Source organism: Oryx dammah, unplaced genomic scaffold (assembly GCF_014754425.2).
Source record: "Oryx dammah isolate SB20612 unplaced genomic scaffold, SCBI_Odam_1.1 HiC_scaffold_23, whole genome shotgun sequence".
Classification (NCBI taxonomy): domain Eukaryota; kingdom Metazoa; phylum Chordata; class Mammalia; order Artiodactyla; family Bovidae; genus Oryx; species Oryx dammah.
In genome coordinates, this window is record NW_024070207.1 from 91,034,483 (window position 1) to 91,060,680 (window position 26,198).

General features: G+C 41.7%; 1 protein-coding gene across 1 annotated transcript in view; it reads right to left on the reverse strand.

Moving 5' to 3' along the window:
- Window positions 1-10,480: 10,480 nt before the first annotated feature.
- The window catches only part of MAOA (monoamine oxidase A), an 84,998-nt gene continuing 69,280 nt past the window's right edge, over window positions 10,481-26,198 (reverse strand). The window contains exons 10-15 of the mRNA XM_040266150.1: window positions 24,118-24,171; window positions 17,889-17,946; window positions 16,597-16,694; window positions 14,387-14,498; window positions 14,059-14,121; window positions 10,481-13,862 (exon numbers count right to left, since the gene is read on the reverse strand). Of these exons, the coding sequence (XP_040122084.1) occupies window positions 13,716-13,862; window positions 14,059-14,121; window positions 14,387-14,498; window positions 16,597-16,694; window positions 17,889-17,946; window positions 24,118-24,171 (532 nt within the window). The 3' untranslated portion in view covers window positions 10,481-13,715. The remainder of the gene's footprint in view (window positions 13,863-14,058; window positions 14,122-14,386; window positions 14,499-16,596; window positions 16,695-17,888; window positions 17,947-24,117; window positions 24,172-26,198) is intronic.

Here is a 26,198-nt window from a genome sequence, read left to right on the forward strand (position 1 = left end):
GTCCAGTGTTTCCCAGGGACCAACAGGGGGATGCTACAGGATACTTTTCATGGCTTGCCCTCAGAAATGTGGGTTCCTTATTTGAATGAGCTGCATGAAAAAGTGGATGGGTGAGAGAACCTAAACATAGGTGGAGGGAGCGAGGAAGGCTCCAATGAGTTTGGCTGGCCTTTTGCTACAAAGCTGACCATGGCCTGAGAACCTTCTCCCAGGACTTGTACCTGTGGACAGTACTATTTCCTCTGCCTTGGGTGTCCTTCCCTGTTGTCAGCCTGAAGAATGGCTATATTTTGTCTTCAGCCACTCAGCTCCAGAATATCCTTCTTCAGGAAGGCAAGGGGAAGAGAGCCAACCCATACCCTTCCCCCTAAGCCAACCCATCGAGGCTTGTAGTGCCAATCACACAGAACACCTGGCTTGGTAGGGTGACCCGGACAGCTGAGTGGAGGGTGTTAGTCAGTCAGTCTTGTCCAACTCTTTGTGACCCCATGGACTGTAGCTCACCAGACTCCTCTGCCTATGGGATTCTCCAGGCAAGAATACTGGAATGCCTTGCCATTTCCTCCTCCAGGGAATCTTCCCAACCCAAGGATCGAACTCAGGTCTCCTGCATTGTAGGCAGCTTCTTTACTGTCTGAGCCACCAGGGAAGCCCAGGTGAGTGGGGCAGAACACCAGGTCCCAGGTTGTAGGTGATTCAGTCGTGGTTCCATGGAGACAAGTGCAAGTGGATTCAGGGGCCCAGACCTCAACAGGGGTATGAAAGGTCTACTTCAGCTGGGAGGGTGGGGAGGTAGGAGACTGGCAGCAGTCTCCATGTGGAGATTCTCATAACTCCACAGATATCACTGGGTTCCAGTGATATCTGTGACTCATAGGGAGATGTGGTGAGAACAGGGTGAGGTGCTCAGTGCTGACCCCTGACCTAGGACAACCCCAGACCCCATCTTTTCACAAAGGGTCTACCTGAGGGGACATGACAGAGGCTCCATGTGCAGTAACCATCAGCAGTCCCCTGGGACTTCTGTGGGAGGCTCAGCCTCTGCTCCTTGGCCTGGGGGAGGGAAAGCCCTCCTGCCTGAACTCGCAAGGGTGTCCTTCCCCAGATTAAGATTTCTTGTTGTTATTCTCTGCCAACTTCCAGAGAAACCCAGACTGAGAATGGCTGGACCCTTGCATGGCAAGCTCTTCTTTTCCCCTGAATGCTCCTTGACCACCAAGACTGTCATTTCCCTTTGGCTCACCCTGGCTGCCCGCCTCCCCCCATCCCCATGATGCCTCTGACCCAGGAGACAGAATTGTGCCAGGCATGGGCTTCTTCTTTCTGTCTCAGAGGGACCGGCCATGCAGATCCAGTTTTCCGGGACATTGATCCATAAAGAATGTTATCTGCCAAGTGCTTGAAAGAACCCACCTGATGCTAAAAAACCCTGGTGCATGCATGCCAAGTCGCTTCAGTCATATCTGACTCTGTGACCCCCATGGACTGGAGCCCGCCAGGCTCCATGGAATTCTCCAGGCAATAATATTGGAGTGGGTTGCCATGGCCTCATCCAGGGGATCATCCTGACCCAGGGATCTTCCTGACCCATGTCTCTGGCATCTCCTACAATGGCAGGCAGGTTCATTACCACTAGCGCCACCTGGGAAGCCCAAACAATGCTCATACTGTCCTAATACTGTCCTGTGTCTTTACCTAACTAGAAATGTCTACATTGGACATATTCAAGCATGCTTGGCTCTGGGGGTGCAGAAGGTGGAGGAAAAGACTGGCCCAACTTTGAGAAGCCAGAGGTGCCCTTCCTGGATGCCTCTGTGTCAGTCCCAGCCCTTGAAGTGAGCTGAGGCAAGACAGGATTTGTTCCTTTCTGTGCTTGTTAATTTTAATTTGTTAATTTTGTATTCCAGCCAGACATCTGGTTTCCCCTCAAGATTGGGCATGTCATAAATGATCGAGTGAAATAAATAATGAATAAATGCTTCTCCCTTGGATTCCAATTTAAATCCAAGGAGCCCTGGTGAGATCTGAGGACTGGTCTTGTCAATTATTTCTTCCAGACTGACCTCCGGTTACTAATTGGCTCATTTAAATTCCTTCTTTTGAGGACATGTTACAATGGAAGTAAAATAATTAAAGAGCAAAAGACTTGAATTTGTGGTTGGATATGTTTGAAGCTATGTGATTATCATTATGATACTGGGCACCATATGAAATTGTGGGCCAGGGAAACGATAGAGGGTTTTTATAATTTTTCTCTTGCAGATGATGTTTCCTAGTAAAATCTGAATATTAATGAAGATCCTTGATCCTTACTTGCTTATATCTCTATGTGTACCCCAAATACTATCTTTAAAGCAGTGCATTCCAAACTTCTTCACATCATATCAGAAAGAGAAAAAATGATTGTATTTATATGGCATATTTTGTAAATGGATAAGTTTACTCCAGGTGGCTCAGTGGGTAAATGATCTGCCTGCAATGTAGGAGATTCAGGAGACCCAGGTTTGATCCCTGGGTGGGAAGATCCCCTGGTGATGGGAATGGTAACCCACTCCAGTATTCTTGCCTGGAGAATCCCATGGACAGAGGAGCCTGGAGGGCTACAGTCCATAGGGTTGCAAAGAGTCGGTCATGACTGAAGTGACTGAGTACGCATGCATGCAAGGTCAGTCCATGCCTGGAAGTGAAGTGAGAAGCTTGAGTGCTCCAGCCATATGACACCTCCGCCCAGAGGGTTAATGGCCTCCAGATTCTGCACACATTTGAGGCAGCCTTATCATCTGGGAAGACATGAAACATAATTTAAACAAATATGTAATTTTAAATCTTTATGGAGGGAAAGTAAATACAATGATGTGCTGTGCTTAGTCGCTTAGTCATGTCCAACTCTTTGTGACTCCATGAACTCTAGCCTGCCAGGCTCCTCTGTCCATGGAATTCTCCAGGCAAGAATACTGGAGTGGATTGCCATGCCCTCCTCTAGGAAATCTTCCCAATCCAGGGATAGAACCCAGGTCTCCTGCATTGCAGATGGATTCTTTACCATCTAAACCACCAGGGAAGCCCAAAGACAATGATAAGGCATTCTAATGGAGAATCCACAGTGGGGAAAGGATTGTCAGGACAGGCATCTCTGAGGAAGTGATATGTCATTGGTGACCTGAAGGATTTAGTCAAGTAAAGAATGGAGAAAAGAACTTTCCAGAAAGAGGGGACTGAGACTGAAAAGGACTGGCTGTGTCTAAGGATTTATAAGCAGAACTAGATGGCTGGAAGCTTCTGAGGGAAGAGAGTGGCTCTGGGCTAAGACAGGGAAGCAGGCAGGGGATAGAAGCTTTGTGAGCCCTGATCTGTCACATCCACTGTGCAACAGCAGCCTTTGAAGGGATGTTGTCTCTGACTGAGGCTCAGATTTGCACTTTTCTAAAAGATCCCTCAGGCTACTGGTGGTGTGGTAAGCAAAAAGAAACCGGGGCATTTTGATAGAAGAAGACCAATGAGAAAGAGGATAATACAGAGAGAAGTACTTCAAGTTGTAATTTTAGAAGCAGTAGTCATAATAGACCATGGACTGCTATTTGCATCTTCATTTTCACTTTTTTAAATTTAATTTTTCTTAAGTTGTGTCTGACTCTTCTGCAACCCTATGGGCTGTCCATGGGATTTCCCAGGCAAGAATACTGGAGTGGGTTGCTATTTCCTCCTCCAGGGGATCTTCTCGACCCAGGAATTGAACCCGTGGCTCCAGCAGCATCTCCTGCATGGGCAGGTGGATTCTTTACCACTGAGCCACCAGGAAAGGCCCCTATATTGAACTATAGCTGGTTTACAATCTTGTGTTAGTTTCAGGTGTACAAAAAAGTGAATTTCTTGTACATATATACATCTGTTCTTTTTCAGATTCTTTTCCCATGTAGGTTATTACAGAATATTGAGTAGAGTTCCCTGTGCTATACAGTAGGTCCATCAGTTCAGTTCAGTTCAGTCACTCAGTCGTGTCCGACTCTTTGTGACCCCATGAATCGCAGCACGCCAGGCCTCCCTGTCCATCACCATCTCCCGGAGTTCACTCAGACTCACGTTCATCTAGTCCGTGATGCCATCCAGCCATCTCATCCTCGGTCGTCCCCTTCTCCTCCTGCCCCCAATCCCTCCCAGCATCAGAGTCTTTTCCAATGAGTCAACTCTTCACATGAGGTGGCCAAAGTACTGGAGCTTCAGCTTTAGCATCATTCCTTCCAAAGAAATCCCAGGGCTGATCTCCTTCAGAATGGACTGGTTGGATCTCCTTGCAATCCAAGGGACTCTCAAGAGCCTTCTCCAACACCACGGTTCAAAAGCATCAATTCTTCGGCGCTCAGCCTTCTTCACAGTCCAACTCTCACATCCATACATGACCACTGGAAAAACCATAGCCTTGACTAGACGGACCTTAGTCGGCAAAGTAATGTCTCTGCTTTTGAATATGCTATCTAGGTTGGTCATAACTTTTCTTTCAAGGAGTAAGCGTCTTTTAATTTCATGGCTGCAGTCACCATCTGCAGTGAGTTTGGAGCCCCAGAAAATAAAGTCTGACACAGTTTCCACTGTCTCCCCATCTATTTCCCATGAAGTAATAGGACCTGATGCCATGATCTTTGTTTTCTGAATGTTGAGGTTTAAGCCAACTTTTTCACTCTCCTCTTTCACTTTCATCAAGAGGCTTTTTAGTTCCATAGTAGTTATCTATTTTATATATAGTGGCGTGCATATGTTAATCCAAAACTCCTAATTTATCCTTCCCCCATGAATTTTTGTATTTAAGAATAACACTTACTGTCACTAACAGCTTTACCTGCCTTATCCTACTGAATGCTCAGAATAATTGAAAAGCTCCATTTAACAGGTGAGAAAATCTACATTCAATATCAAGATTCAAACCCAGGCTGAGCTGGCTCTAGAAACCTGAGTTGTTCACATTTAAGCTCTTCCCTTATGGCTCAGCTGGTAAAGAATCCGCCTGCAATGTGGGAGACCTGGGTTCGATCCCTGGGTTGGGAAGATCCTCTGGAGAAGGGAAAGGCTACCCAATCCAGTATTCTGTCCTAGAGAATTCCATGGACAGTCCATGGGGTTGCAAAGAGTCAGACACGACTAAGCGACTTTCACTTTCACTAAGAAGGGTAATTTAACGAAGAATCAGTTTCCAAAGAAAATTCTTAACACTCGTAAATCAAAATGAACATGTAGGAATAGTAAGTATTCTCAGTTATGTGTGAAATCTTAAATTGAAACTACCATGCTTTCCTGTCCCTGAGCTAAACAGTATATGGGAACCAGTCAAAAATAAGTTGGCTACTTGTCCCAGGAAGTACTTGCTGCTGGAATACAAAACGTTGAACTAACAAAAATAGATTATTTATTGAGACTAACAGCTTGCTCATCAAGACTCACTTCAAGACCCCCAGCCTCACTATGCTTACCAATCGTAAGCTATTATGTCATCGACTCTGCCAATATGAATCAGTTTTCTGCCTTTCAAGACTGGCTTTAAAAAGCACCCACTCCAAATTGAAACCTATAGACCCTACAAACCCATAAAATCTATATACCTATAAGTGAAAGTGTTGGTCCCTCCGTCATGTCCGACTCTTTAAGACCCCATGGATTATAGCCCGCCAGGCTCCTCTGTTCATGAGATTCTCCAGGCAAGAATACTGGACTGGGTTGCCATGCCCTCCTCCAGGGCATCTTCCTGACCCAGAGATCAAACTTGAGTCTCCTGCATTGCAGGTGGATTCTTTACTGTCTGAGCCACCAGAGAAACTCATATACCTATAAACTCTGCTCTAATTTCTCCACTTTGAGACATGGCTAAGACTCTGTTAATGTGATGTTCACGTTTACAGCAGTGAGTCTAATAAACTAAGCTTTACTTGATTTGACATGTTTCCTGGTAATCTTTTGGGAGGTCAGCAGCTAAGTGTCTGGTAGGAAGCTCTGTTGCCTAAGGGGAGGCCTAAGGTTCTTATAAGAGCATACTACTCAGTTGTATGTAGAGTCTGAAATGTTTTAGGTTAGAACAGGAATCCTCAACCTCCGTGGTCTAATGGCCGATGATCTGAAATGGAGCTGATATTATAATAATAGAAATAAAGTGCACAACAAATGTAATGTGCTTGAATCATCCTAAAACCATCCCCACCCCAACACCCATTGAAAAATTGTCTTCCACAAAACCAGTCCCTAGTGCCTAAAAGGTTGGGGAATGCTAGATTAGAAAATAGAAATTTACTTGGATAGGAGAATAGAAATTTCTGGTCTCTAGTTTATTAAAAGTGAAAAATTAAAATCTAGTTTTGTGTTTGTGTCAGGCAAACACATTTGCATCTCAGGACCACAGATTCCAATCTTTTGTGTCTAAAAGAAAATCTAATTCAGTGCTAGACCTATTTGGTGTCTATTCAGTCTGGGGTGCATGGTTTACCAGCTTAGATGTTGCTCTTTTCAGGGCAGAGTGGCTGAGGTTCTTTCTGTTTAGTTCCACTGAGATCCTATAACTGAACCTATGAGACTCTTTGGCATTGTTTAAGATGTCAGACACTATTACCCATATGCTTTCTAAATTCACAGAGTCCAGAATAATATGGGCTGTTTGGGGGCCTCCAAGGTGGTCCTAGTACAATATAATGTGCAGTCACAATTTTGACTCCCAATGCTTAATGAGTACTTGCAGATGTTTATTGCGCCAAACAACTCCAAGTTACACTTCCTAAAAACCCTCCTTACATTCTGTCTCCCTAGGCTGTCAAGGCAGCTTTTGAAAACCCCTCCTCTCCACCTGCACTCGGTAGCCCCAAGTTGATTTTTCTGTAATTTTCTCTCCTCCTACCCTCATCCCTTCACCTGCTTTTCGCAAATTAGTTCCCTGCCCAATTTAAGGCGAAAGCAATTCCATCTCTCTCAGCTCCCACCAACGTTCTTCCTCATCCATTGCCAAGATGGATACAACAGGGATCAAAGGACCAAGCAGTTCTAACCAAAAATCTTACTGAGTAATTAGGACAGTGGAAAGGCTGTGGATATTAGACATTAATAGTTTTGACCCGTGTTGCAACTGGAAACTAAGAGAAACACAGGCAAGTATGTTTGGAGGAAATTCTGAATGCAGGGAATGCCTTTTATTTTCTTGAAAGATGAAACTGTCTTGAACACTTCAGGATTTCTGTTGGAAGGAAACAGCAGTGTTTGGCCAGAAGATGGCACTCTTTGAAAACAAATTTAGGCAGCCCTTTAGAACAGAGGGCTGGCAGACAGTCCTAGTGGATAAAGATCTTGGAGTACAGAGAAGCGCTGGGTAGACAGGAACAGAAAATGACTGAAGGGATGAACAATAGTCAGTGGAGCAAAAGGGACTTAACATTCAGCGCTTACTGATGATACTTGTGGTTTTCTTACCATTTAGCCATGCTATCTGCTGTGGCCTGAATGTTTGTATCTTCCCAAAATTCATGGTGAAATTCTAACCCCAAAGTTGATGATATTTGGGGCTGGGACATTTGAAAGGTGATCAGGTCATGAGGGTGGCATCTTCATGAATGGAATTAGTGCTCTTATAAAGAGGCTCCACATAGATCCTTTGCCCTTCCGCCATGTGAGGACACAGCTAGACCTCTATGAACCAGAAAGCAGGCCCTTGCTAGACCTTGAATCTGCCAGGGGCTTGATCTTGAACTTCCCAGCCTCCAGAATTGGGAGGAATTAACTACTGCTGTTTATAAGCCATCCAGTTTATGACGTTTTTGTTATAGTAACCCAAACAGACTAAGATAACAATCTTATTTATTTCCTTTCTCTGCCCTGTATAAGGTTCTTTTTTTGTCTTTTATGTATGTGTGTGTGTGTATATATATATATATATATATATATATATATATACACACACACATAAATTTTTTTTTTGGCTGTGTTGGGTTTTGTTGCTGCACAGGCTTTCTCTAGTTGTGTTGAACAGGGGCTACTCTCTAGTTGTGCTCGCACTTCTCATTGGTAGCTTCTTGCTGCAGAGCACACGCTCTAGACACATGGGTTCAGTAGTTGCGGCTCCCAGGGTCTAGAGCACAGGCTCAGGAGTTGTGATGCACAGGCTTAGTTGCTCTGCAGCATGTGGGATCCTCCCGGATCAGGGATGGAACCCGAGTCTCCTGCATTGGCAGGCGATTCTTCACCACTGAGCCATCAGGGAAGCCCCAACCCTGTGTAGGGTTCTTCCTGATGTGTCCCATAGTGATGATGCTTATAGAGGTTTGAGGACAGATCCTCAAAACCTCCCCTTAAATCTCATGTCCTTCTGGAAACTCCCCCTAGTATCTCGTGAATGTGCTGGTGTCTGCAGCGCTATGGGCTCCATGAGGTAGGCTCTGTCTGTCTTATTTGCTGAATACCAGGGAACAGAACCTTAAGCTCTGACAGAGGAGATTCTTACTAGATACCCAGCACCTTCCTTTGTTTGGATCCTGTTCCTCCAATGTCTCAGCCAGTTTCTCCAGGCTAAGGGATGTGTCGTGCAGTTTTACCACCATGTCAGTGTAAAGTGGATGGTGTGGTTTTTAAAAGTTGATCCATTCAATATTGATATGCTGCTTACTAGAACTGTATCATAGGAAAAAAAAAAGAATTATAGTCAGCAGAGATTAAATGCTGACCAAAAAGCTATGATTTCTATCTTATAGAGAGGGTGCAGTTTTCCCAATAAACTTTGGCATTGCTCATGACATGGACACAGCAGAAGATAAGAAGTGCCTTGGGATGGGCTGCTGGAAGTGTTATTTCACGAGAGGGATTTCTGATCTAGGAGAGCTTTTTTCTGTCTTTTCCGCCCCTCTTTTTTGCCCTTAACCAGGCCTTTTTTGCTGGTCTTGGTTCTCAGCACATCAAAGGCATCTGAGAAGAGTTTGGCATTCATGTGATGTAAAACCAAACCTAGCATTTATTTATTAGAGACTTGAGAACAATCTGGACCTCTGAGCAAAGCCTTCATATGTTTTGCTTGACTAGGAATCTTTTAAAGGAATTTGGATATAAATGTTCTTGAGGGGCAGATACTTCCCAGGTCAGCTACAGGCCATACTACTCCCTAATGTCTCATGCCTGCTGCTGTTCATCTTAAGCTGCCTGACTCCTGAAGACAGGATTTTGGACTCTTGCTTATAAGTGCACATCCCTCCTCCACTTTAATCTTTCTATTAGTAACCTGTAGAGGGGGGTTCCTTTGTCGAGACAGAGTTTGAATCACTTCCAGGGTAACTTCTAATTTTATTTTTCTTCCACATAAACAGTGCAGAATGCCATCTTTAAAGGCAATTCCCTTACCTAACAGGGATAGATTCACAGAGACAGCTCCATTCTATCTGTAAAACCAAAGCTCAAGTCCATAATATCTTTTACCTGACAAAGGGCAACTCTATTTTTGGATGGTGTAGAGTATCCATACTGTGGGTACCCCTGCCTGGACTCCCTTGGCTGCTGGAAATTCAGGCTGAGCTCAGTTCACAACAGCAGTTCCTCACCCAACGTAACAACCCTTCCCAGCTCCGTTCTGCTTTTCAGTTGCTTACTAGTGTCCAACTCTCTGTGACCCCACAGAGAGTTGGATTCTTGTCTGTGGGATTCTCCAGGCAAGAATACAGGAGTTGGTAGCCATTTCCTTCACCAGGGGATCTTCCTGACCCAGGGACTGAACTTGCGTCTCCTGCTTAGCAGGTGGATTCTTTACCGCTGAGTCACCTGGGAAGACTCCAGAGGGAAGCTAATCAAGGGATACAGAAGCCAGACCCCCTTGCCTCAATGGGAGATGATTCTAAAGGGCCCTTTCAGCTCCCCCTTAAGATCTGCTGAGGCCCTGGCTGTAACTGCTTTGTAGGTCAACTCCTGCCCAATCCTGCCTTCCTCACCCCCTTGTGTGTATTTCCTGAGAGTCATCCCCAGTTAACTTTCTGCCCTGACTCTGCATCTCAGAGTCTGTTTCTAAAAAACCCAACTTAAGTCAAGGAGTGAACTGAGATACAGAAAGGCTGAGTGACTCGCCCTGCCATATAGATAGGCAAGCACAGAATTCTGGCAACAAATGCATAAATCACATAATGTTGCCACAAAAAGAATCCTTGAGAACCATCAAGGTCAACCCACCCTTTTCCAGATGGGGAGACTGAGGCAGAGAACCAAGGCATTTGTTCAAGGAATCATAAGCTAATTAAGTGAAAAAGCTCTGATCAAACTCCACATCTTTTGTGGCCCAGTTGGGCAGATAATATTCTAGCGTTTAATCAGCTTCCAGGAAACCTTGAAAAAATCCAACTCAAACTGAACTTTGAGAATTTGGAGTCCATACCAGGTGGCTTTTTAAGCCCATCCTTCATGGACGACACCTCATTGTAACCTCCTGCTATAAGAAGCCATTTAACCTTCAAGCCATCACCTAAATAGAGGAGCCAGGTCTGAATCAGAGGTGATAGTGCACTTTATTAACAAACAAAACAATACCAGACAGGCAAAACTGTACTTCAGTGTCAATACATACACACATATAACACTGGGGCACATTTCAGACAGAACAGTAGGCACCAAGTTCACAGACTAAACATGGTTCACAATCCTTCCATACTGTGTCTTCAGGCTGATATACGTCCTTAAAAGCTGTGACAAGAAGGTTAACTTCTCAAATCTCATTCTTAACCTTACTACTGAGTGAGGCTGACAGCCTTCAGCACTGTGAAGCAGGTGACTGAACAGGGCCAGGCTTGATCAGCTGCTTAAACTGACTTGAGAGGGGTGGAAGAGAAGACCTGTGGCATCTCGGGACTGGATCACCTCCTGTGTATGGGGACGTTCGCAGCTGCCATTTCACCCATAGGCACCGCTGGGCTGGCACTCATTGTTAATAATCTGTAGCTTAACAGGGTTGATCTAATTAGGATGAATTAATGGGTTTGCTAAAAGTTTGAGAAGAGGGTAAATCCCATATTCTGAGAGTCCTTTGACATTCGAGACATGTTAACTATGTTAACAACTTGATGACTGTTACAGCTGTTGCCAGTTAAATTTGTCAGCATTTCCCCAGAGGTGTGTCAGAACCAAGTTAATCAGTAAGCAAACAGAAATAACTGAAATAGATCAGGGATGTGATTTCTCAAAGCACTTTGGTATAAAATGCAGCAAGTTCTTACGTATTAGGGCATATCCAAGACAATACCAAAACTCTCAACTTAGCTAAAATGCTTTTCAATTGCAAGGTATAGACTGGCAGAAAATCCTGCTCTTTGCTCTCAGGATGTACTTTTAGATTTACAATAAGGTTAATTATATAATAAACTTGGGTTGGTTCCTCTGGCAATCTTTAATTCCTATTCGATAAAAAAAATAGACAGCAGATTAGATTAAGAGTTACTGGGAGGTGATAGAAATAAGGATGTGACATGAATACTGAATATGGGAGAAGATAGAAGCAGCAGTAGACTCATCAGCTTTGAAACAACCGTGCGGCATTTAGTACAGGGGCAAAGATGATGGTATCACGCTATTAAAAATGGTAACACTCTATTAAAAATTGCATACTCTATTATAAAAGTATAAAATAATCCAGAGACAGGATGGTTGACAGGATTAATTCTAAAAAAGGAATTTGAATCTAGCTTATATACTAAATGTGTGGAAGTGACTCCATCAAAATTTTAGTTGATTTAAATATTTTGGCACACAAAGAACAAGCTTCAGCTAGCTAGAAACTTCATTTAAAATGAAATGCCTCATTCATCAATGATGCAGGATATTACTGGGTATCTACCACCTGGGTAGCTGAGTCCACAGAATCTTCTGAATCTTCTCGACTGCTTTATTTGATCACATCTGTGTTGATTTTCATATATGTGTGTGTGTGTGTGTGTATACACTTTATGGCTGAAACTTTTGAGTTTTTTAAAAAAATCTGACAGTTTTTTTGTTTGTTTGTTTGTTTTGCCACATGGGGCAGCTTGTAGGATCTTAGTTCTGCAACCAGGGATCAAACCCTGGACCTGGCAGTGAAAGCACAGAGTCTTAACCTCTGGACCACCAGGGAACTCCTCCAACAGTTTTTAAAATGGGAAAGATAAGAGGTGAGCACTATTCTGAACTCACATTTCTCCTAAGATAAACTTAGTCTTCATATATAAAATCATTCAATTCCATGTCTTTTATAAATCTTAATAATGAAAGCAAGTGAGGTTATAACAAGAGCCCTAATTTCCCTTCTGTGCTTGATTAGTCTCATGAAATAACAATCAGAAATTTGTCATGTGCATTTCAGTACTTATTTGAGAGAAACTGGCATGGTGGTATTACTCAAAAGTAACCATGTGGAAGTGCTTCCCTGGTGGCACAGTGGTAAAGAATCTGCCTGCAATGCAGGAGACAGAGATTTGATCCCTGGGTCAGAAATATCCCCTGGAGAAGGAAACGGCAACCCACTCCAGTATTCTTGCCTGGAAAATCCCATGGACAGAGGAGCCTAGCAGGCTACAGTTCATGGGGTCACAAAGAGTTAGACACAACTGAGCCAGTAAACAACAATAACAAACCATGTAAAAAACATACTTAAGTTAACAGATCTGCCTGATTTTATTATGGCTGTAGAAAAAAAAAATCTGCCACTAGGGGCCTTCAGAAGGGTCTACCTGAAGAAAGGAAAATACTGCTTCCTTGGAATTGGCAGAATGTTATCAAGGACAATGGGCCAAGTAACGTCTAGCCACCTTCCAGGAGGATGCGAAGAAGCCTACTGCAGTCGGTCTCACGAGGAGCGAAACAGGGAGCCCTCTTGGGGGATAGTCTTGCTACCATTTGCTCATCTAGGGAGCTACATACCAGTCACAGCAAATCAATTTAAACATCCCTTGGTAAACACTGTCCTCTTTAAGAAAAAGAGGAAAATGCAGACAAATTAGCATGAAGACTAGATGTCTAGAAGTTTAGTTTAGTTTTAGTGTTAGTCGCCAGGCTCCTCTGTCCATGGAATTCTCCAGGCAAGAATACTAGAGTAGGTTGCCATGCTCTCCTCAAGGGGATCTTCCTGACCTAGGGATCAAACCTGGGTCTCCTACATTGCAGGCAGATTCTCTGCGGTCTGAGCTACCAGTGTCTAGAAACTTCACAGGAATTAGAAGTGGTCAGGAGATCCCTGAGACAGCCGCCCACAAGATGTTGTGGTCTGAGGGCCTGAACCCTACCTCCACTTATCCAAAGTGGGGGCTGCTCACCCAGGAAGCTTCGAGTCTCTGGGCCTACACTTTATCCTTTGCTAAGGACTTTGAAGGACAGTCACAGGCTGGGCCTTAATCTACTCAACCTCTACAGAGAGAAAGTTAAATGCTTCATTCCTGTGATCATCAGGTATTTTATGTTAAAGGGGAGAAAAACAGGACACAGAAACTGTTTCTCATGAGCATGTCAACTTTAACTTCTTGATGTTAAAAAATTGATCACAAGGTTATTTTTCTACCAATCAACATGAGCTGGTCTACAGACAAATCACAAGATGGAGCTTGATCTTCTGGAAATTAAGGAGGTCATACACTGAGATTAAACTGAGGGGTTAAATCGGTTCACTTAAAGATGATCTGATGGCACAGCTGTTCTATGGGTCAGCAATTTGCTTTTGATGATACCAGGGAAGGCTAAGCAGAGAGCATGAAGCCAAAACTTCAGGATCGGCTTAGCAGCCCGAATCTGTACATCACAAACCACAGGGCAGTCATCGATGTGGAAAACCCAACGATCTTCAGCAGGCCTGGTACAGAAGGCAGGTTTCTCTCCCAGAAGCTGGGGGTGATCTCTACAGCTGGAACATCCTGGATGAATGAACATAGATTATTAGCAAAAAAAAAAAAAAAAAACTCTTGCAGGAATAAGGAGTGGTAAAATATATCTGTAAAATCAGTGTCTGGATCTGCCCTGGAGAGTGGCATCTACAAAGACATCAGAGGCTAGAAGTTGAGATTTTTATATGCGATTCCTGGTCTATAGAGATGGAGCTTCCAAACTTACTTCAGCTTCAGGTTCTTGGATCCAGATATCTTTGGCAGCCAGCTTCCCCAAAGCATTCAAAACCTGAAAGAAGCAAAAAAGAAAAAGGTAAAAAAAAAAAAAAAGAAAAAGAAAAGACTTGAAAGAAAGTGGCCATGGTATTATGAGGTTCTGTACTTTCGACAGATTCAAGGCCCTGCTGGCCACAGATGAGCCTCATGAGTGGCGTGAGGGGCAGAGAAGTGGACATCTATTAATAGATAGATGATCAGTGGCGCAATCTGGAAAGACCAGATGACAACTATGTCAGTGGACTCAAGAGGGAGAGCCATTCGGCTTCCTGTCTTACCTCTCTAGCTGCTCGTTCACCGGCCTCTACTGCTCCTTCCATGTAACCACTCCATTGTGTGGCAGTCTCCGTGCCAGCAAAGTAAATCCTGCCTACAGGTTGGCGAATCACCCTTCAAGGGAACAGAGAGGTCACGCAGTTACCTGGGAAGGCACTGAGGGTAAATGAGCCAATCGTGGCCCTCACCTAAAACCCCACAGAAAACAAGGAAGCCCAAATTGTTTCCAAAACTCCCATGGCAACTCAGCCGAAGGTGAAAGGCTCCTCCTTGTTTCCTGGGTCTGCACCAAAGGATCTGAGCTTTCAAGCCAGAGAGAATCAGGATATGAGATCATCAATCGCTAAAGGTAATGAGACCTTTTTCTAGCTAGCTAGAATTAAAATGTAAGAACATACATTAAGTCCACACTCAGATTCATTTGCTGCATGTCTCCTATCTGCAGTCCATTCTGCTACTTACAGTAAGGGGTGTGTTCTTCATGAGACCTCATCTGACTGCCGGGAAGAACAATGGTGGTGAGTGGGAAGACAGAAAGAGGAACTCATTTCTAGCAAAGGAGAGATCCAAAGGATTATGTGTCTACCTTCTTCAAAAACAACCTCTGGGAGTTTGGGGTTAGTAGATGCAAACTGTTACATATAGAATGGATGGACAACAAGGCCCTATTGTATATAGCTCAGGGAGCTATACTCAATGTCCTGGGATAAACCATACTGGAAACAAATATAAAAAAGAATGTGTAAAATGCATAACTGAGTCACTTTTCTGTATGGCAGAAATTAACACAACATAGTAAATCAACTACAATTAAAAAAAAAAAAAACAAACCTCTGTACAATTAGCTTCTATGGATGTATCCAGAGACTGGCTGAGGGTAGTGAAATGGGCTTTTTCTTACAAAGAGGTCTTGGTGTAAAGAACCACGGAAAGGCTGGGCTGAATGAGCCACTGTCCCCTCCTACCTTGTTGGCTTTGATTCTTACAGCCACTTGCATGAAATCTCCTAAACCGTGTACCTCCACCCCAAAGGACATCACCTCAACCTGCTGTCATGCCTTTTTCCAACTTAGGAATCCTTGGCTTCATCTATCCCTGATCTTAGCCCCATCTCCTAGACTTCTACTTTGATTCCAGAACCACTCCACTTCATCATACTGTTATCACTAACAAAGGCTATTCATTCTCGCCTTGAGATTTGACAGAAATAGCCAACACTAACTGCCCTTTGGAAAAGGAATTGTAAAAAGCACCCAAGATCTAAATAGGGTTTCCCATGAATTGTTTAATCTTACATCAGATATTGATGACTTTCACTGAAATACTACATGTGTCTATTAAACTAAAATCATTGCATAATTAATAATTCAATTAAGAAAAACAAATGAAAAGCTCATATAAGGAAAGGATTAACCCTTCTTCCTTCTCTATGGACACACATGACCTTGAGTTAACATTTTAGGTCTGTTCCTCTAGAAACCTGATGAAGGCATAAGGCCATATATGTTACCAAGCAACTGCTGCTTATGGTAAAAATGGCTGTCCTCCACCCCTCACTGGTAACTTGTATCTAGGCTGGGAAAACTCATAAATTGCAAATATCTGGAAAGAGTGTAAATATCTGGGAAATATCTGGGCTTTCTTGAGCATGCTGCCTCTTGTAACTGGGCATGTCCTTTGTGGGGATCCTAGACACTGCCTATGAGGCTGTTTTAAGACACAAAAGCTCTTGTGAGTTAAGGGGTTTCTAAGCTAAGGTGAATTCTCCCATCTTGTGCACATGTCAACTGCTCACACCTTAGCCATACACAGTGAGATGCTTCCCCATGATGTCTGATGCTGGCAAGACATCTTTAGCCCATGTCCTTCTCTGTAGATTGGTGCCCAGGAGCCTAGGGTAGTTGTGCAAGACTAAATGTTTAGTTGAGCTCAAGAAGGCCCCTTGGAGGACACTGCAGCTTGTAGGATTCTCACATATACCAGTGACCCCTGAATTCCTCACCAGTGCTCTGCAATTGTTCTATGTGCTGCCAGGTACTGTTCTATGTATAGACATACTTCTTTTCCTATGGACACCTAGAATATACAAACTCTCAGGGACATTACATATAGGAATGCTGATTCCTGTTTCTAAAATCCCCCTGAGCTTGGCTTATCTAGCTTTAAGCTTGGCGCACGTCTGATGTCTATTGGTGTCGTGTTTGGGTAGTACCTTCCATATTGAGTCATGATCCCTGGGGGGAAGTAGGCAGTGTAGCAGCCTCCAGAGTACTGCTCCTGACACCAGTTCTTCTCTTCATAGTGCACCGGCTGCAGTTCAGTGGGGAGAAAATTTCAAAGGGAAGACAAAGCTGAAATGCTGCCAGTCAACAATAAAGGCTCTTATGTGCTTTACTGTAACAAAAAGTTTAAAGTTTATTTTTTTAAAGTAGTTCCTGTTTTTCTAACTGAAGAGGAAACATGACAGCACCAAGTAATGGCCTTTTGTGAGGTACCAACAGACAAAACACATATACTTTGACTTTCTCAACCTCTTGCCTAGGAGAGACAGGAAGTATTCCAATATCTGGAAGAGAGGGTATGTCTATGTGGATTCTGAAGTCTTTAAGACTCTATCAACAATCAGGTTCTGGAAGGGTCTGCTCAAATCTCTGCATTCTTTAAATAACAGACCTTACTTCCCCATCTACCAGGGTATTACTGCTAAAAAAGGGGTGGGGGTAGAAGGGAGAAGGTAGAAGGAAAGCATAGTGTCTAAGAAAAAGGCTTTTTTCAGAACCACTTCTCTCAGCTGGCAATGTGAATGATGGGAATCCTATTAAAAAGAGGACAGTTGAAGATGAAAAATGTTTTCCAAGGGATGTGAGAGGACTTTCTCTGATTTCCCTAACGCAGCTTTAGTCTTCCAACAGTTCAGAGAAAATCCCCTGGAAGAGCCCCCCACTCTCTGCTTGGGTCTTTAAAAAGAATTTCATTCTCTTAATTGCTTTCAGTGGTAGATGGAGGGCACCGAAATTTCTGAATGAAGTGTAAATTGAGTCTGCAGATGGAAAAAAAATTAGTATGACTTTGACCAGGCAGAGAGTCCAGATTCAGTCTATCTTATCAAGTATATACTACTGTGCCTGCATCAACAAATAATGATATAGCTGGGATTTTGTTTGGCAGTGATCAGCTGACACTAACAAGAAAGCAGGGCCTCTGTTCCAGGGACTGATCTCAGTCACCCTGGAGATAATACCTGCAGCTTCTGCATCTCATTACTACTGGCTGCCAGTTATTCAGCGAACATTTAAACAGCCCAAGGAACTGTTGCATCAGAAATTGCATGCACCGACAGCAGCGTTTTAATGGCCCTTTGTGACTGCTGAAGTTAATCCTCCAGTAAGCATGTCCCTTTATACTCTCTTCATAAGACTGTCAGGAAACCAGAATCTGCTTTGCTTTACCACTCAGAGCAAACAGAGCAGAACCTGCTAGGGATTAAAGACGGGGATTTCTTACATGTAAAGCTTCTTGAGATCCTAGCACTTTGGCGTACAGTTCACAGATTTTCCTTTTTCTATAAAAAAAAAAAAAGAACCAAAGAATGTGAAGGAAGTAATGACTGATGAGTATGGAATAAACACAGTGAGTTCCAGGGTTCTTGCAATGAACAAGATTTATTAAGTGAAAAATTAAAATCAATGGCCTTCAGTCACTACACTAAATGACCAGTTCCTTGAATCTCTGCCCTCAAATTAACTCTCTTTTTCCTGACACAGTTATGTGCTTTGAAGATTCAACCGACTGTTTGTTCTCTTTTACAGTTTTGCCTCTTACACTACCTACTACCATATCTAATCAAGACTAAAATGGAGAAAATGAGATTGAATTAAATTCAGTTTTAGGAATTGATTCTAAGTCACTATTTGGAAATATGTAAAATTCTAAAGTAATCCCTTTTATAAGTCTATAGTAAGTATGATGGTGTCTTTTAACTATCCTATGTTTATGTTTTAAATATCTACCAACATATAAAGCTCATTTAATCTTTAAAATATAACATAACACATGCTATACTAGGAGAGGCTTATGGTCATTCCAGGATAGTAATCTGTCACTTGACAGAATGGTCTGTGGACACAGTACTGGGTCCTAAGGGCATGGAGGGGCAGTGGGCATGATGTGTGATGTGATATTACCTTAAAACAGTCTCTGACCACCCTCATAACTCATTGTGCAAATGACCAGCACAGAACATGGCACATACTATATCTTAAAAATCAATAGTTTTATTCATCTAAGCACTTCTTTGTTAAAACAAATTTACCATTTTATTTATTTATTTTTATTTGGCCATGCCATTTGGCCTGCAGGATCTTAGTTCCCCAACCAGGGATTGAACCAGAAGTTAAAGCATTGAGTCCTAACCACTGGACTGCCAGTGAATTCCCTATCTAAGCACTTCTTGAAACAGATTTTAAACTCACAATCACTCTTGGTAAAGTTTAAAAGCTCTAATTTACTAAAATTACCCATTTTGGAAATGAATAGTTCTGTTTTAGAAATTGTTTAAACAGGTTAACACTGATCTGGTTATACACTTTAGGTATTTATCTTTTTTAGTCTTTATATAGGTTAAATATTGAAAGTGCTCCAAAATACTTTCTTATACACTAATAAATGACTGGAAAAAAATGTGGTAAAGGGTTTAATTCAAATATATAAGATAAGCATTAAAAGCTAAAGAGACAAAAATAATATTAGGGGGAAGGAAGGAGGTAAGGGAAGGTTATAGTTATTAAAAATCAATTTTAAAAGATGCCAATTTCATGTTGCCAGTTACAATAGAAAACAAGTGTTCCCAATTTCACAGGTGTTCCCAATTTCTCTGAATAATGTTGAACAAAGTGTAACTTTATACATTTATCTGAATGCTCACACTTACATGATTTATACAACTCCTAGAGTTTCCAGCTCGTGGCTATATAGTAGTAAATCAAGAGAAGGAGGTGGAATGATGTGGAATGATAAATGTTGTTTACTGACACCACTTTACCATGGAAGGTTTTAAGGGAGAGACAAATGCCACTTCTGAGGTGATGTCACACATCATTAGATAGCTATTTAAGTTCCAGTACACACAGGCAAGATTCACTGTCCTTCAAGGAGCTGTTCATACTACAGCTCAATAATGATAAAGGAAAGGCAGAACTGGAAGAAGTCTCAAGACTACTGTGTACCTATCTGTCTCTCTCTGTGTAATAAAAGCCATTCATTTCAGACATGAGGAGACTGAAGCTCAGTATGCTCAAGAGACTAGCGTAACATCACTCAGCTCATTAATGGCAGGGTCAAGGGTCTACTCTCCTGAGCATCCCACCTGTAGTAAGTGCTCAATAAAAATTTACTGAATCAAAATCCATCCTCAGTCCAGTGTGGTACCCTCTTTTCTACTCTATGATATGACTGGTTCTTACCTACTTCACATGAGTGTTACAAGAAATAATTCTGACATTTTGAGTCAATAAGAAAACAAAAATACTGACAATCATTATCCTGAAAACTTAACAATGCTTCACTTACTTTAGGTACATGTAATAACATCTTTGTTAAAACAGAGTGAACTCTAAAATGTAATCAAACTACTCTATAGTTAACTTTTCATTCAAGAACAGTAAACCAGTTATCATAGAAATTTGTCATTATTGACTGTATTTCACATTATTAAATGAGTCAATGATTAGTTCTAATGAACACATAGGAAATTATCTTCTCCATCCCTTCCTCCCATTAATATAAAAAAATTTTAGAAAAGTTATATAAGATAAGGATGGTACAACAATGCACTGGTTGCTTAGCTGGGCTCTAAAAATAACAGAACATACTTTAATGATGTACAAAAGAAGTCATTGTACAAGTTGGACATACCTACTTGTTTCTAAACCTGGCTGCTCATCATAATTACTCAAAAGGCTTGTTAAAATATGCAAATACTCAGGCCCCACCCCTAACCTACCAAATCATAATCTATCAGCCTCAGAAAAAAATATATTTTCCAAACATCCTTTGGGAAATGTTGACGCAGTTCGTTCTGGGAACTATTACTTCAGTCAATGACATTCAGAATTCTAAGTGGTTTTGCCTTATAAAAACTTTTGAGAAGTTTAGCCACTATGTGGAATCAAAACCAAATGTCTACATCCAGGCTGGTATTTATTTTACTATTAATAAGGAGAGAAGGCAGGAAATCCAAAAGAAAATGTCAAGCTTAGTATGACATAATGAAAAAAAATACACATTAGATGCTATTCGTGACTTTGTCACAAGCTGGCTATGGAGCCTTGAACAAATCATTCCCCATCGCCAGACCCCCAACTTCTTCCTCTATTGAGTGAGTAGGCAGACACTAAAATAGTTCCCCTTTCCTGACATCAAATCTCATGATTGCTCAAATAAACAAACTCATGTGCAAATGTGGGAACGTCTGCGGCCTTTCCCTAACTTGCAAAGTCATCAAAGTAACTCTCAAAGCAAGGTTTGCTGGTTGATTTGCTGCTTAATTTTTAAATCAAATGCAGACAGAAGTATATATTTGCATGCACACCCTCTTCAAAAGCTAACAAAGGATTTAGGGTTATCCCTGTCGTAATGAAAGGGTTTGCATAACTCAATGAAGCTATCAGCCATATCGTGCAGGGCCACCCAAGATGGAAGGGTCATAGTGAAGAGTTTTGAGAAATGTGGTCCACTGGAGGAGGGAATGGCAAATCACTCCAGTATTTTGACTGTGAGAACCCCATGAATAGTATGAAAAGACAGAAAGATATGACACCAGAAGATGAGCCCCCCCGCCAGGTTGGAAGGTGTCCAATATGCTACTGGGGAAGAGTAGAGGGCAGTTACTAATATCTCCAGAAAGAATGAAAGAAGCAGCTGGGCCAAAGCAGAAATGATGCTCAGCTGTGGATGTATCTGGTGGTGAAACTAAAGTCCGATGCTGTAAAGAACAATATTACATAGGAACCTGGAATGTTAGGTGCATGAATCAAGGTAAATTGGATGTGGTCAAGCAGGAGATGGCAAGAGTGAACATCAACATCTTAAGAATCAGTGAACTAAAAATGGATAGGAATGGGCAAATTTAATTCAGATGACCATCAACCAATCAACTACTGTGGGCAAGAATCCCTTCAAAGAAACGGAGTAGCCCTCATAGTCAACAAAAGAGTCTGAAATGTAGTACTTGAGTGCAATCTCAAAAACGACAGAATGATCTTAGTTCATTTCCAAGGCAAACCATTCAACATCACAGTAATCTAATCACAGTAAGTCTATGACCCAAGCAGTAATGCTGAAAAAGGAATAGTTCCATGAAGACCTACATGACCTTCTAGAACTAACACCAGAAAAAGATGCCTTTTTCATCATGTGGGGGTTGGAATGCAAAAGTAGGAAGTCAAGAGATACCTGGAGTAACAGGCAAGTTTGGCCTTTGGAGTACAAGATGAAGCAGAGCAAAGGCTAACAGAGTTTTGTCAAGAGAACACACTGGTTATAGCAAACACCCTTTTCCACCAATACAAGAGATGACTCTATGCATGGACATCACCAGATGTAATCAGATTAATTATATTCTTTGCAGCCAAAGATGGAGAAGCTCTATACAGTCAGCAAAAACAAGACCAGATCTGACTATGGCTCAGATCATGAACTCCTTATTGCAAAATTCAGACTTAAATTGAAGAAACTAGGAAAAACCACTAGGCCATTCAGATGTGATCTAAATCAATTATACAAGGAGGTTATGAATAGATTCAAGGGGTTAGATCCAGTAGAGAAAGTGCCTGAACAACTATGGATAGAAGTTTGTAACATTGGACAGGAGGCAGTAACCAAATCCACCCCCAAGAAAAAGAAATGCAAGAAGGCAAAGTGGTTGTCTCTGGAGGCTTTACAAATAGCTGAGGAAAGAAGAAAAGTGAAAGGCAAGCGAGAAAGGGAAAGATATAGCCAACTGAACGCAGAGTTCCAGAGAATAACAAGGAGAGATACGGTCTTCTTAAATGAACAATTCAAAAATAGAGGAAAACAACAGAATGGGAAAGACTAGGTATCTCTTCAAGAAAACTGGAGACATCAAGGGAACATTTCATGCAAGAATGGGCAAGATAAAGGACAGAAATTGTAAGGACCTAACTGAAGCAGAAGAGATTAAGAATAGGTGGTAAGAATACACAGAAGAATTATACAAAAAAGGCCTTAATGGCCCAGATAACCATGATGATGTGGTCACTCAACTAGAGCCAGACATCCTGGAGTGTGAAGTCAAGTGGGCTTTAGGAAGCATTGCCATGAACAAAGCTAGTGGAGGTAATGGAATTCCAGCTGAGCTATTTCAGATCCTAAAAGATGATGCTGTTAAAGTGCTGCACTTAATATGCCAGCAAATTTGGAAAATAGTAGTGACCACAGGCCTGGAAAAAGTCATTTTTCATTCCAATCCCAAAGAAGGGTAATGCCAAAGAATGTTCAAACTACCATACAATTGCACTCATTTCACATGCTACTAAGGTTATGCTCAAAACCCTTCAAGCTAGTCTTCAGCAGTACATGAACTGAGAATTTCCAGATGTACAAGCTGGATTTAGAAAAGGCAGAGGAACCAGAGATCAAATTGCCAACATCTGCTGGATCATAGAGAAAGCAAGGGAATTCCAGAAAAACATCTGCTTCATTGACTCCACTAAAGCCTTTGACTATGTGGATTACAACAAACTGTGGAAAATTCTTAACGAGATGGGAATATCAGACCACCTTACCTGTCTCCTGAGAATCCTGTGTGTAGGACAAGAAGCAACAGTTAGAACCAGACATGGAACAATGGACTGGTTCCAAATTGGGAAAGGAGTATGATAAGGCTGTGTACTGTCACCCTGTTTATTTAACTTATATGCAGAGTACTTATATGCTGGACTGGATGAATCCCAAGCTGGAACCAAAACTGCCAGCGGAAACATCAACACCCTCAGATATGCAGATGATACCACTCTAATGGCAGAAAATGAAGAGGAACTAAAGAGCCTCTTGGTGAGGGTGAAAGAGGAGAGTGAAAAAGCTGACTTGAAACTCAACATTCAAAAAACTAAGACCATGGCATTTGGTCCCACCACTTCATGACAAATAGAAGGGGAAAAAGTGGAAGTAGTGACAGATTTTATTTTCTTGGACTCCAAAATCACTGTGGATGGTGACTGCAGCCATGAAATTAAAAGATGCTTGCACCTTGTAAGGGAAGTTATGACAAACCTACATGGTATATTAAAAAGCCAAGACATCACCTTGCTGACAAATGTGCAATAGGTTTGACCACCTATGTACGGAGTTCTGCTTTTCAGAAAAAAGTACATGTTGGAGAACCTTGGAGATGGAATAAAGGTCATTGGGACTTTGGCCTCTTAAGCTTTATTCAGAGCTAACATTTTTTTTATGATTTTTCTCCATCCATCTTACTGAGAAACCCTACCTCTCAACCCCTGTAAAACAAACACAGAGATGTAAAACTAAATTAATATATGCACGTGGGCAGGAGTGAGTCAAAAGGGAGGCTAGCAAAATACAAAAAGGTTGATTTGTTGGGATTTTGAGATTAACAAATTATTGCATTTTTCATAATGTTATTATACTGTTGTTAGTGCAACAAGCACAATATAAAGCTAACCTTTTACATGTTTCAGATGTAAATTCTTACCTTATATCTTTATGCACTTTAGCAAGGCGGTCAGCTTTTCGAGCGAGGATGAAGCTGGGGAGAGAAATTACGTTTGAATGATTAGGTGACAGTGGTTTATCTTAAGAGTTGCCTCTTCAAAGATAAACTCAAAATGGATTAAAGATCTAAATGTAAGACCAGAAACTATAAAACTCTTAGAGGAGAACATAGGCAAAACACTCTCTGACATAAACCACAGCAGGATCCTCTATGATCCACCTCCCAGAATTCTGGAAATAAAAGCAAAAATAAACAAATGGGATCTAATTAAAATTAAAAGCTTCTGCACAACAAAGGAAAACATAAGCAAAGTGAAAAGACAGCCTTCCGAATGGGAGAAAATAATAGCAAATGAAGCAACTGACAAACAACTAATCTCAAAAATATACAAGCAACTCCTGCAGCTCAATTCCAGAAAAATAAACGACCCAATAAAAAAATGGGCCAAAGAACTAAATAGACATTTCTCCAAAGAAGACATACGGATGGCTAACAAACACATGAAAAGATGCTCAACATCACTCATTATAAGAGAAATGCAAATCAAAACCACAATGAGGTACCACTTCACACCAGTCAGAATGTCTGCGATCCAAAAATCTGCAAGCAACAAATGCTGGAGAGGGTGTGGAGAGAAGGGAACCCTCCTACACTGTTGGTGGGAGTGCAAACTAGTACAGCCACTATGGAGAACAGTGTGGAGATTCCTTAAAAAATTGCATATAGAAATGCCTTATGACCCAGCAATCCCACTGTTGGGCATACACACAGAGGAAACCAGAATTGAAAGAAACACATGTACCCCAATGTTCATCGCAGCACTGTTTATAATAGCTAGGACATGGAAACAACCTAGATGTCCATCAGTAGATGAATGGATAAGAAAGCTGTGGTACATATACACAATGGAGTATTACTCAGCCATTAAAAAGAATACATTTGAATCAGTTCTGATGAGATGGATGAAACTGGAGCCGATTATACAGAGTGAAGTGAGCCAGAAAGAAAAACACCAATACAGTATACTAACACATATATATGGAATTTAGGAAGATGGCAATGATGACCCTGTATGCAGGACAGCAAAAGAGACACAGATGTGTATAGCGGACTTTTGGACTCAGAGGGAGAGGGAGAGGGTGTGATGATTTGGGAGAATGGCATTGAAACATGTATAATAACATGTAAGAATCGAAATACCAGTCTATGTCTGATGCAGGATATGACACGCTTGGGGCTGACGCGCGGGGATGACCCAGAGAGATGTTGTGGGGAGGGGGGTGGGAGGGGGGTTCATGTTTGGGAACGCATGTACACCTGTGGTGGATTCATGTCAATCTATGCCAAAACCAATACAGAATTGTAAAGTAAAAATTAAAAATAAATAAATAAATTAAAAAAAAAAAATAAAAAAAAAAAAAAAATAAAGTGTTCTTGCCTATATCTACAGTAATACCCTAAATACAAGCAAGTTCTATTCTAAGAATGCATCTGTAAATCCAATTTTTTCGTAAGTCCAACATAGTTAGCCTAGGTACCCAACTAATACAATCAGTTATATAGTACTGTACTCTAATAATAATAATAAATCTGATAATAATAATAATAAGTAAGTAAGTGTTAGTCACTCAGACGTGCCTAACTCTTTGCGACCCCATGGACTGCAGCCCACCAGGCTCCTCTGTCCATGAGATTTTCCAGGCAAGGATACTGGAGTGGGTCGCCATTTCCTTCTCCAGGGGATCTTCCCAACCCAGGGATCAAACCTGGGTCTCCCTCACTGCAGGAAGATTCTTTACCAACTGAGCTACAAGGGAAGCAGGCTTATAATATTTTTCACACAAATAATATATAAAAAACAAACACAGAAATAAACACATTTAATCTTACAGTACAGTACCTAGAAAAGTGCAGGAGTATAGTACAACAGCTGGCTTGCACCCACGTTTGTATCTTTGAAAGTTCACAACTTGAAGGTATGTACGTAGGGGACTTACTGTACTCAGCACTAATACACTCTCCCATTATTTCCATATACTAGAGCAAATGCCAAGCTGTCC